Genomic DNA, 13,729 nt, shown 5'->3' with positions numbered 1-13,729 from the left:
AGGTATGGTTACAAAGTTCGAAGATGACACCAAAATTAGAGGTGTAACAGGCAGTGAAGAAGGTTACCTTAGATGAACCAATGGGCCAAGGAGTGGCAGATGGATTTTAATTTGGATAAAATGTGAAGTGCTGCATTTTGGAAAGGCAAATCAAGTCAGGACTTACGCACTTAATGTTAAAAGGTCCTAGGGAGTATTGCTGAACAAAGAGACCTTGGAGTGCAGGTTCATAGTTCCTTGAAGTAGAAGCACAGGTAGACAGTGCTGTGAAGGTGTTTGGTATGCTTTTCTTTGTTTGTCAGTGCATGGAGTATAGAAGTTGGGAGCTCATGTTATGGTTGTACAGGACATTGATTAGGCCAGTTTTGCAATACTGCATGCAATTCTGGTCTTCCTCCTATAGGAAGGATGTGGTGAAACTCAAAGGGTTCAGAATTTGCCAGGGTTGGAACATTTGAGCTAAAGGGAGAGGTTGAATAGGCAGTGACTATTTTCCCCTGACTTCAGAGGCTGAGGGGTGATCTTATGGAAGTTTACAAAAATCATAAGGGGCATAGGTAAGATAAGTAGACAATGTCTTTTCCCAGGGTGGATTAGTCCAAAACTAGACAGCAAAAGTTGAGGAAAGATTTTTTAAAAGACACAAGGCGCAACCTTTTTTCCCCATGTAGAGGGTGGAGAGTGTATGGATTGAGCTGTCAGAGGAAATAGGAGAGGCTGGTACAATTACAAACATTTAAAAGGCATCTAGATGGGTATAGGAATATGAAGTGATTAAGAGGGATATAGGCTAAAGGCTGGTAAATGGGGATTAGGTTTATTTAGAATCTGGTCAGCATGGAGAGTCGGACTAATGCATGTGTTCCCATGCTGTCAACTTGACTGATTTTCTGGCATGATTGTTCAATTGAAAATGTAACTTTAGCTGCCTGTGGTTTCCATTGCAAAGTGAAGAGGTCACTAAAAGCATCAGTACTCATTTTAAAAGATTGTAAAGTAGCAAAGATAGATAGTTTATCACCTAGCCAGTTGTGTTAGCTTTACCTGGAATATGCACAGTGTATTTCCAGCTGTTTCACAACCTCTAATAATGTGTTTAGTCTTGGCTACTTTGAGCAGAGATTGCCCATTTTGAAAATAAATAATTTTTAAAAGTAGTCAGCTTTTTTGACCCCCTCAATTACACTTAGCACCTTCTAGCCATGGCACCACCCTCAGAGCCACTCACTGGCAAATGGCAAGGCTGGTTCTCAGCAGTAGCACAATAAAGCACTAACATGTTGGGAGTAGGACAATGCATCTGATGTGAAGCAGGTGCTGGTCTATTGGGTGCTGTATTTCACAATGGTTTCATCATGTGGATCTGAGGAAGGCAGCTGCACAACATGTGGCAGGTTAACAGTTAGGGTGCAGACTGGAGTTCAAAGCAGGAGAAGCATGGAGTCATACAGCACAGAAACAGACCCTTTGGTCCAACCAATCCATTCCAACCTTAATCCCAAATTAAACTACTCCCCCCTGCCTGGACTTGGCCCATATACCTCAACCTTTCCTATTCACATACTATTCCAAATGTCCTTTAAATTTTTTAACTGGACCTGCACCCACCACTTCCTCTGGAAGTTCATTCCACACATGAACCACTGAAATAAAAGGTTATCCCCTTCGACTTAAAAATACACCCTCTAGTCTTGAAATCCACCATCCTCGAAAACAAAACCTGCCATTCACCTTCTGTATGCCTCATGATTTTATAAACCTCAAAAAAGGTCACTCCCTCAACCTCCTACCCTCCAGGAGGATAAAGGTCCCAGCCTCTGAAATTTTCTTTAAATCCCTCTGATCTTCCTCTTGCTGCTGTGTGCATCACCACAGTCTATGTGCAGCAGCGACATCCAGAGTGAGAAGATGTTGCTGGGAATGAGGCATTAACCTGAAATCTCTTTGGAAACCCCTCCAGCTTAGTAATATCCTTCCTATACCAGGGCAATGCAAACTGGGCATGGTGCTCCAGAAGAGGCCTTACCAATGACCTGCATAACCTGAATACAACATCTCAACTCCTTTACTCAAGGGAGTGAGGCAGCTGTGCCTTAACCACCCTCTAAGATGCAAGAGCATGCCAAATGATCCAGGGTTCTGCGGGGGCGGGGGGGGGGGGGGGGGGGGGGGGGTTAAACAGGGAAAGTGAAGGTTGTACAAAGATTGTTGGATGCTCCAGGAGAAGTGTGTTGGAAGCTGGTGCAGGATAAAGCTGGGAGGATCAAGAGGGATGGGGAGAAAGGTGACAAAAAAAAAAGGATGGGTGTCAATGGATGGGCTTCAGCTGCAGAGTTGAAATGTTTTGTATGTACATTGCTAAGAAGCAGCTAGATTGCTGAAGATCAGGTGCTACTTGCCTCCTGTAAAGAGGTTGCTATCGGGTTTGAAGGGGGAGGAGAGTGTCTGGCGAGAAGTTCTGGGTGCAGCTTATGGGAGGTTGGAACATGCCCATGGGTAAGTCAAATGAGAACAAGCAACACATCCTAAACATGCAATGGCACTTCGGAGGAGCCATGCACATCCATCACCATGAAGATGCATTAACCTATCACTCTAGATATTGCTGCTGCACATGGACTGGTGATGTGCACAGCAGCAAGAGAAAAATCAGAGGGATGAAGGACAATTCAGTAGTTAGATTTCCAAAACTATTTGAAACTGCCAGAAAGGTCATTGCAGGAAATAGAAGCTCATGGCGTAGTGGAAACATATTGTCAAAGATATATGGTCGTGGCTAGTTGATAGGAAACAAAGCACAAGGAGAGAAATTCTCTGACGACAACAAGTGGTAAACCACAAGTACTGGTACCTCAACGTATATATAGAACTATAAAATTTTGCTGATTAGAAAGAAGAGAGAAATTATGAACAGGATACTAGAAAGCTACAAAACAAAAGGATACAAGTTACATGAATCAGAATTCCTACAGTGCAGAAAAGAGTCCATGTGGCCTATTGAGTCCACACCAACGCTCCAAAGATCTCACCCAGACCAACCCCTAAGGAGCAGGCAAAAATCTGTTAAAGGATTATAATGTGGGAAATTATGTAATTGCCCATTTTCATAAAGCCTTGGCATCTTTACAGTATGGAAGCAAGCTGTTCAGCTTGCAGGTGCACACTGACACTTCAGACAGCATTCCAACAAGATCCATCCACCCATTCCCCTTATCCTGCACACGAAGGGAAATTTAACATGACCAGTCTGCCTAACCTGCACTTCTTTGCAGAGAATGGGAGGAAACCCATGCAGACACAATGTGTGCAAACAACAGATAGACAGAAGCACTGAACCCAAGTCCCCACTGAGACAGTAGTGCTAACCACGTATCCAGTGTGCTGTCCCAGAGGCAGAAGAATGAGGCAGGAAGCATTAAAGAAGCAACTTAAAATGGAGAGTGCATGAGAGCATGACATGGTGCACAAATCAAAACATCAGTATTTGGGCACAGCAATTAGGAAAGTGAATAGAATTTTGCCAGTAATTGCTAGGGGAATGAGATACACAATCGGAATGTTATGCTTCAGTTCTACAAGGCATTGGCGAGACCACTTTTGGAACAGTGTTCAATGATCCGCTTAGAGGGATGGAAGCATTTCAGATTTACTAGAATAATTACCCAAAGTGAGGTGTTTTTTTTTAAAAATGGAAAGGTTTGACACACAAGGCATACACTCTAGAATTTGGAAAAGTAAAACATAATCCTGAAGGGTCACAACAGGGTTGATTTGAAAGAGATCATTCCTCTTGAGAGAGAAGAGAGTCTTTGCTTCCAAAGAAGGAGTTACCCACTTCAAAAGACAAACAGGAGAAGAATATCTCAACGTGAAAAGCGCTTTTGTAACACCCTGCCCAGAAGATGATGGAAGCAAAGGCCTTGAATATTTTAAAAGGCAGAGATGAGGAGATTATTGATTAGCAAGGTGGTGAAAAATATTTGGGTAAACAGGAAGCAGGAATAATCAGATCACCCACAATTTTACTGAACAGCAGAGACTGCCCAAGTGGCTCTCTTATTCATAACTTGTACATTTGTATGTAACCACAGCTCTTCAAGCAATGAAGGCTACGCCAACAGAAATTCAAACTTTTGCCTGCTTTTTAGTTCATTTTGTGGATCTGCACCACATCCACACATGCAATTTTTGGCCAACTGTGGAGTACAGAGATTACTCAGTATGACCCTCATCATAAGATTTAGTTCACAATACTATCAGCTGACACCAAAGGGTGTGAATTGGGAATTGAGGAGAGAGGTCAGAATGAATCTTAAGTAGGACAAATGAGAAGAACACTTGAACACAAGAGGGAAGGAGGAACTTCAATTAGGAAGTCAGATTAAAGAGGTTGGGTTGCTGTTCTTGCTACAAAGGATATGATTTTTCAAAACCGTGAGTAGGCAGGATAGGGTAGACACCAAGAAATTGTACTCATTCCAGAGGGACAACAACAGGGTGAATATTTTTAAAATTAATCAGCAAAAAACTGGTGAAGGAATTACTTTTTCCAGAATAGTTAGGGCATGGAACTCTGTTTGGAAGTTTAGTGGCGACAGGTTCCACTGAGACATTCAAAAAAACGATCTGAATAATACATTGTTCAAAATTATGGGAAATGTAAACAGTTGGCATCAGGTAGTAATACTCAGTTAACAAGCCAGGGCAGGCACATTGGCCTCCTTCTGTGCTGCAATACAATGGTGGTTGTGATCATGCATCAACTAGTTCCAAATGCCTCAGAGACAGTTAAAAAGTTTGAGAAGGTAGTCAGACTTGTACACATTCCTACAAGTATTATGGCTTTGGAGACAGACCCCATGCCAGTTGCTCTCAGGGGTATGGCAACTTTAAATTTCCATATCAGCAGTAAATTTCATGGTTCAATAGGAGAGCAGCACTGCAATTCACAGACTACAATGCACAGGCAGGTAAAGAAGGAGACCAACACCCTACTTAAAAGAGGCTACCTGATGAAACAGATTCACAGCAGATGCTGGTAATATCCCACTAGAACTGTTGGGTTCAGGGGAATCAGATAGTTAATTTAGGTACAGTGTGTAATCCCAACTGTACACATGCTATTAGAGCTCCAAGAATAGCCAGTTGCATTAGGAAATTGAAAAGAAATTTCACTCATTGTATTCTGCAGGTGTGCTGGTTTCCAAGAGTGCATGACATATTTGGAGGAACTCCCAGGGGCCACATTTATTTGCAAGATTTTATTAGTGCAGGGTTGGATCCTGGGAGACAAGATTTATCCGCTCAGGACTTGGTTTACAACATCAATGTATCACCTCTAAAGCTCTGCAAAACACAGCATAACCTGGAAAATTAGAGAGCAGACTACAGGGATGACAAAAAAAAATTCAAATTTTCAATATCTTGACCAGTCTAAGCAGCTTTAGAACATGCTCCACAAGGTGTACTCTGGGATTGTCATTGTCTGCGGTGCCTTGCAGGAAGTGATGTAACATTGCAATGGGAAGAATTCTGGACAGAGGCACAGTTAGCTTCTTTAGGTGATGATGATGTGTACCCAGTGGGTACATGAAACAACAGATTGCTTAGCAGCTGTCCCAGATGCTGCAAGGCTTTGCAAGAAGGTGCCATAGCTGTCAGGGCCAACACCACCTTCAAATCATTGACATGTAATGTACTCACCTGACCATCATCCCCACTGACACCAGCCTCCAAAAGCATCTCATGAAAGGCTGAAACAAAACATTCTAAGTGAGGAATTTAAAAAAAAAGGACTCCCTTAAGGATATTGGTTTTATGTGGACACTGAAGTAAACATTACAAGCCCTTGCTCTGCTCCTTGCCCACATTGAGATAACCATGATTGCACAGGTAGCACACCCCTCCTTTCATTGAGTGAGTGAGTCATTTGTATAGAGGCACATGCAGTTATGTTACATTGAGAGACAATGCAAATCACTCCATACATATTAGTCTGTACTGTTTTGCTTTGTATTGGATGGCAATTGTAACCTCTATTACCCAATTTCACCACTCATTTTTCTGGACTAAAAAGTGGTTTTAAAAAAAAGGGGAAGCTACCAGGTTACAGTAGCTGCACTGATTAGCTGACAGTTGAACCAGGTTTCACAAAAACGGTCAAGAAAGAGACCCAGTCTGAACTGTTTTAATCTGATCAAAATAACTGAAACCAATCACTCAGATCTGTAATTCTGGTTTCATTTACACCTTTCTGAAAGTTTCAGATGTTAGGATGAAAGTCTCCTGCAGACCATTCCACTTGGAAACTAACCACCCAAGGTGAGAGAATACTAACATTGAGCTTTCCAACCTAAGAAAACGTAATCCTGGTCAAGGCACAAACTACAGAACTTGGGTACATGACTCCACTCCTAAGTTCCTATCCACCATCACCAGAAGCAGAAAATTTCACCCCTCAAATTAGAACAGCACCTTAATCATGAGATTAGATGCCACATTATTACTTTGGGTTCCTCACAGAGCAGTCAAGGAAAAGGCAAAGTGAAGTCTAAGCCTGAAACCAGGCCTTGAAAAGTAACAATATTACACATTCATACAAAATGTTGCTATATATGGTAATCACCAGTATACCAGACAGACTTGTTTTTACCAAGAGCAGGAGAATTGATGTTTCAGGCATAAGTCAGATTTCTGAAGGTCTTATGTCCAAAACATCAATTCACCCATTCCTCAGATGCTTCCGAACCTGCTGTGCTTTTTCAGCATCACACTCTTAACTCTGATCTCCATCTGCAGTCCTCACCTTCTTCTACCTGACTTTTTGTCAAAAAACACTGGGCAAGGAATAATCCATTTTAGGCTCACCCCTCCCATGATGTAATCTGATGCAGAGTGGCAGAAGTTAGTGTGGTGCCTCAAAAAGAGGGTCAAGATCCCAAATGGAATTGCAACTTGAAAGCTTGTGGTGCTAACCTGTGACTATGGAGTTCTGATCAACATAGTAAATGACCATCCCAGGCTAACAGACCACTATTCCAGTCCCAAGTTCTCAATGGAGGGAGTCATTACAGTAATTAAACATTGATTAAAAAAAAAAGAGGATCATAGGGGCTAAAGTCTGGGAAGCACAGTCCTTGCATAGTACTTTAATTCAACCCACTCTGTCCGTTCATTCTTAGTGCTGTGCAGATCATGACAATATCAGAAATTTCCTCCACCCACTTCCAGCGTTGCCAGCACCAGTCACCCTCTTGGGGAAAAAACTAGGTAAAAAACAATGACTGTAGATGCTGGAAACCAGATTCTGGATTAGTGGTGCTGGAAGAGCACAGCAGCTCAGGCAGCATCCAAGCAGTAAAATCGACGTTTCGGGCAAAATCCGTTCATCAGGAAGGGGCAGAGTGCCTGAAGCCACTCTTGGAAGCCAATCCCACCACAGGCAACGTGATCCGGATTACGAAAATGGTCTGCTTCGTTATCTGACATCACAGTAATCTGAAATAAAACGTTAACCAGGCTAGGCAGCTCAAGCCTACCCTGTTCATAGGGGACTGAACTGGTTTACTTTTGTACGGCACGGGGGGAGGGGGGGGGATTACAAAACCCAGTCTCCCCATTGCTCAAGAGCACCGATTACTTCTCACCAGCTGCTGGATTCAACTACGGAAAAAAAACCAAGGGAAGTCAGATCAGTTTAGGTTCGGTGAGCATTGAAGAAATTAAATGAAGGCTTATAAAGGGCTTACATATAACAGGCAGCTGGTTATACTAACTACTCCGTGTTGAAAGTAAACATGGAAGCTACTCGAATGCACAGTACAGACAACAAAACACCTTCGAAATTAAATTGCCACCGGCGATAAATGTGACACGGAAAGCCCTTCCAAGCACAGCCCTGACCTTCAACAAACCAGCGCCCCTTTGCGCTGTCGCAGAGTGAGAAGCATCTCTGAGGAGAACACCAGCAGCAGCAGTGAGCCAGCAAAACAATCCCTCATTATAACCCAGGCTTCCTCAGTCACCTCCCCGTCCTCCCAAAACCCCTTCTTACCGCACGAGCCCATGACAGACAGCAAATGCCGCCGACAGCAACAATGCCACTCCCGGATTCATTGCAAATTCCAAATAATTTTCCCCCCACAGCTCCTGCGGCTGTCAACCCTAATATAAATATCATCCGTTTGCCCCACCCCCAACTCGCCCCGCCTTGAAGCTGCACGTCAACCTATTAGAACCTCTCCTTCAGCAGGATCTTTTCATTCAGCAAGTCTCTCATTCACTTACAGGCGTGTCAGCACCAACAGGCTTCAAGAAAATTACTAACTCATCTTTTTTTGTCACCAGAGTTGTTGCTCTGCTGTGCAATCAATGTTCATATCCAAAACACCAGCTTGTTCCTCAAGCACTCAGTTGCTGGCCTAACAAAGCAACTTGTTTTCAACAGTTGTCATTATTTTTTGCCTCACATTTCAAACCGTTGTTGCATTTGGCTTTGCAGTAATGGTCCTGTGTTTAAAAAAAAAGTGTGGTGCTGGACAAGCACGGCCAATCAGGCAGCATCCGAGGAGCAGGAGAGATTATGGTTCAACAGAAGATGGTGTTGTGCGAGCTGGATCAGGAATTATCATGCCCAAAAGAAGAAGCACTTCTCCAGGAGATACGTGAAGGCAACATGGGAGTTGGGAAGTGTAAACTCAGAGCTGGTTCAGCTGTGCATGAGTAAGCTCTTCTTCAGGGATGCTCTTCATCCACATTTCCGCTGACGAGCTTTTCTCAAAATGTAGACTCTCCTGATCCTTGGATGCTACCTGCCCAGCTGTGCTTTTCCAGCACCACACTTTTTCACTCTGATCTCCTATTTCTGCAGTCCTCACTTTCTTCTAAGTTAATTATAGTTCTGGATTAGTCTCCATCCCTGCCCAGAGCCATTTTCTTGGAGGTCTGATGGGTGTTGGAAGGGCTACCCACCCACAGTTAACAACTTACATTGGGAAATGGCCTCCATAATGCTAACTGTCAGGGACTGAATGAAGTCTAACCCCAGGAAGTGGCTTCTTCTGAGTGGGTAAGGGAGGGAGGAGTTGAAGGGGAGGAGTAATGGCTGCATTTCAGGCAAGCTACAAGGACCTCTTTAACTGTCTGCCACAGCTGACCTGTGAAAGATGTTTCCCTCCATTGTAGTGTCCTGGTTGCCTAGGTCAATTTTTCATCTAAAATATTTAAACGTTACAGAGAATACATATCAAGATGGAGATGTCCTCTTTCTCTGACTTGAACTGTAGGCTACTTCTCTTTTCAAGCTGGAAGGCTGCCTATTGGCCCAATTTCACATGCACATGGTGATATCCCTGCTTGCAGATAGTGCAGTTCATTCTCTGAGCAGCCCTTCAGTTGCCCAGACTTAGCTGAAGCCACGAAGTGTTGCTGGATGGTGTGAAAATGAATTTAACGCCGATACAGATTGACTCAGAACCCGATTAAAGATTCACATCAAGAACATTTACACTTAAACCGAGAGTGACGTTCAAGCATTTGTGATCCATGCCACCAAAGTGTTATCAAAATGTCTTTTTCTTTCAGGCGTGTTTCTTCCTTGGCCAGCTGTGGAGATGTCACAATTTCACACATTGTGTCTATACTTCCCGCTGAAGTATCTGTATCAGTATCTAGGTTGATGGGATGTACATGTGGTAGCTTTCCTGATGCCTCCTTTGAGGGTTTGGTACTCTTGTCCTCAGAGGCCCAGGAAGGCACTTCTGGGGGAGCCAACCCCTTCTGTCCAGAGGTTATGGGGAGGCTAACTGAATCTGGAAGAGAGAGAAGGTGCTACAGCCTATGGTTAGAAGTGATGTGCAATGATTAAGAGTGACAGTGAGGTTGATGTGAGGGTTGCAGTGGAGTGAAGAATGGGGGTACTTTGGTTAATGTTGATGCATTTGGAGTGAAGTGGTACTGAAATGGTAGCATAAATGCATACAAAGTTAATGGTGTGGAAGGTTTGTACAGTAAGGGCACGGGTAGCAAGAGCAAGTAAGGAGAGGTGTTGCGTGTAATAGAATGACAGACTATGAGCCTGTAAAAATGGCACTGGCACAGAAGTTGCCTATATTTCAATGGCTATGTGCAGAGTTTTGAGTTGTTCTGGGAATGATGGAAAAGTGGGGCATGAATCTGAGATGAATGAGAGACACCATGAGCCATGGTAGCAACGAATGGGGCATGTTTGGTAAAACAAGTCAAAAAAAATCCCAGAGCTACAAAAAAAACAACAAAATTTGGACATTGTTAAAAAAATGTAAGATTCAGCCTAGTGAGCTATAATGAATGTTCTGTTAGATTCATCAATACCAGTTGCCCACATCTAGCCCTAATGTTACAGAATATAACATAAGCATTGTCATATCAGGTTCAAATACCCTACCAAACACTCATGTTGTTTACTAGGGTTTAGAATTCAGATTGCACCAACAAGACTACAAAGGTTACTCTTAAGGCATTGGTGTTATGGTTTGATTCTGAACTACAAGCAAAGTGGAGAAATGGTGCGACTATTTAGTTGGTGTCATGGATGAAAGACAGAAAAGAAGATCCAGGTATGAATATCCATCAGCCAGAAAATGTAACACCTCCAAAACTTAATCAGAATAGAAATGGGGCCTGCTAAGAGGCTCTCACAGCAAGTGATAGGGATGACGTGGCATACAATAAACAGTCAACAATTCTGGGCTGCCAGAGATTACGGTTCAACAGAAGATGGTGTTGTGCAAGCTGGATCAGGAATAATCATACCCAAACAAGAAGCACTTCTCCAAGAGATACATGAAGGCAACATGGGAGTTGGGAAGTGTAAGCTGGTTTAGCTGTGCATGAATAGGCATGAATAGGTGTCTACATGTAGTGTATACCAGCAGTATTGAAACACACAGTAGAAAAGGAGATGATAACTACTGAAGTGCCATCTCGAACATGGCAAACAGTAGGAGCTGGTCTTTTAATTATCAAGAATGGTGTCTCAAAATTACAGATTACTACTTGAAGTTCCATTTTACCCTGATGATGAAAACCTGAGAGCCACAACAATCACCTTAGCAGTATGCAACCTGTTTCAGAGTCAAAAAGTATGACGCTGAAAAAGCACAACCAGTTAGGAAGCATCAGGGTAACAGGAGACTCGATGTTTTGAGCATAAGTTCTGCATCAGGACTGAGATCTGTTCACTGAGCAAGGAATTCTGGGAAGATAAATACATGGCAATAACACCTGGTTCAGAAATAGGGAATTTAAGGAATTCTCTGAACATTGTTCCCTCATCAACACTTTACCCTGAGAGGCATAGGTTTACATAAAGCCATGTCTAGATCATCAAAGAAACCCTTGAGGAATGTCAAAAAATAATGAATGATCCAAACATTGCTTAACTGTCACTCTAATCCACTCCTTTCATGGCTGACATGACAGAACTGTTGAACAGATGAAAATACATGACTTCTACTCTAGCAAATTATACCCTCCAAGTGACCAGAGGGAAGTGAGACAACAATTCATTAAAGTACAAAAAAGAAGAAGTCAGCACTTTACAAAATATTCTAAATTCCTGCCTACTCTGTTGAAATGACAAATTGTGCATGTGCAAATTCCAATCATAAAAATCAGGAGGCAACAAACATTGTTGCTGAAGCTAGACTCCAAAGGTATGGATTCTTGATTCTGAAACTTGTAAACAATTAGAACAAAACAGAATCCAAATTTGACTTATAGCAGAGAAAAGATTATTAACAGAACACCAGAAACATCACTCTCCAGCAAGACAATGTTAGCAAAGGAAAGCACAACTCCTGCAAAATTCTCAATGTGGCCTGGGCAATGTGCCAACTCAACACAGGCAGCATCAAATACCAAATCTACATGATGGAGGAACACCTTCCCACCTAATCAGTACCACTAATAATATTTTTTGAGAATAATATGCAGTCTTAAAAAAACTGGGGCTTATTCTGTTTTCAAAAATAAAAAAAAAGCTGATTGATAATCTTTAGTTCGGGAAGATTAATGGCTGGAACAGGCTAGGGGCATTATGATTTAAGGAGTTGTATAGAGCTGGAGCCTATTTAGGCAGGAACCAATTGTATTATATTTGTTCAAATTCAGGTATATTCATGGCTACAGTTGGCTGTCATTGATTCTGTACAACAACACTGACCAGGGCCAACCTCCCATCAGAGGCAGTGTGGGAAACTGGAATTTAAAAAAAATGCTCTAAACCTTTCTAGTCGAAAGAGTGATAATCTCAAGCATGTGAGAACCAAACTACAAGAACACATAACAGAGACACCTTTCATATACTTTATCTTAACAACCAGAACAAAAACAGAAATTGCTGGAGAAACTCAGCAGGACTGGTGGCATCTATGAAAAGAAAGCGGAGTTCATGTTTCATGTTTCAGTGACCCTCCTTCAGATCTGAGAGTAACTAGGAAAAGGTGGTACATATGCTATTGGCAGGGTAAGGAGGAAAAGGAATAAGTGGACAAGTGGAGATGGAGCCCAAAGAGACAGAAAGGAAGTTAGCCAGACAAAGATTTGGTTGACAGTAGGCCAGGGAAACAAAAAGCTGATAATGGGGACAATAAGTAGGTGAAAATTGGATAGTTGTGTTGAAAGCAACCAGTACCATGACAGGACTAAGTGTTGGGATTGGGGGTCACTCCACAATGCAATAGCTATAGTAACCATGCAACAAATAATATGGCCTTATTCAAGAGAATTGTCAGGACAAGCCCAGCAATTACAAACCAGTCAGTTTAATGTCAATTGTGAGAAGCTTCTGGAAACAATTATTCAGGATAGAATTAGTAGTGATATGGATAAAGATGAGTTGATTTGGAAGAATCAGCATGGCTTTCTGAACGGAAATTGTGTTTAACTAACTTGCTGGAGATTTCTGATTAAGTAGCATGGCAGGCTCAATGTGGATATCACTGTTAACGTGGAATATACTATGGACTCTTGGAAGTTGCTTCATATGGTGCCACACAACACCATATGAGGAAAGTTATAGGTCATGGAAAAAAAGGACAACACGGATAAAAAAAGAATGACTGATAGGAACCAGAGAGTAAAGGACAATGGATGTTTGTCAGGTTGGAGGAAGGTTTGTGGTGAAGTTCCCCAGGTGTTGATATTGGGACCCTTGCTTTTCCCGAAATATATTAATGAACTTAAATTTGGTGTGCAGGGGACAATTTCAAAGTTTACAAATAACACAAAACTTGGAAGAATTGGAAACAGTAAGGAGGATAGTATAGAAATTCAGAGTAGTGTTCAGTCCAGTGTAGAGGAAATCAAGTTGGTGGAGTGGGGAAATACTTGTTAGACCTCAGCCTAAATGTACAGTTGTGGGCGCCACATTATAGAAAAGACGTGAACACATTGGAGAGGGTGAAAAAGTGATTTGCAAGAGTGATTCCAGTAATGAGAATGGATTGAAGAGGTTGAGACTGTCCTTGGAGAAATGAAGGTTAAAAGGACATCTAACAGAGATTTTCAAAATCATGAGCAGGCTGAATAGAGTGGATAGGGAGAAACTGTTCCTACTTATAAAAGAAGCACAAACAAGAGTGCATATATTTAAGATGAATTGCAGAAGAAGCAAGCAGATCAAAGGCTTGGATATTCTGATTGGACCAACATCAGTGTGGGAGTGTACACTTGACATGCACACTGGAAG

The 13,729-nt window shown here is 42.2% G+C and overlaps 1 protein-coding gene across 1 annotated transcript in view; it reads right to left on the bottom strand.

Moving 5' to 3' along the window:
- Positions 1 to 8,178, bottom strand: part of ctsd (cathepsin D) — a 31,051-nt gene extending 22,873 nt beyond the window's left edge. Inside the window, exon 1 of the mRNA XM_060838870.1 lies at positions 8,054 to 8,178. Within this exon, the coding sequence (XP_060694853.1) occupies positions 8,054 to 8,115 (62 nt within the window). The 5' untranslated portion in view covers positions 8,116 to 8,178. The remainder of the gene's footprint in view (positions 1 to 8,053) is intronic.
- Positions 8,179 to 13,729: the final 5,551 nt, after the last annotated feature.

Source organism: Hemiscyllium ocellatum, chromosome 18, assembly GCF_020745735.1.
Source record: "Hemiscyllium ocellatum isolate sHemOce1 chromosome 18, sHemOce1.pat.X.cur, whole genome shotgun sequence".
Taxonomy (NCBI): Eukaryota; Metazoa; Chordata; class Chondrichthyes; order Orectolobiformes; family Hemiscylliidae; genus Hemiscyllium; species Hemiscyllium ocellatum.
This window is presented reverse-complemented; position numbering and strand designations above follow the sequence as displayed.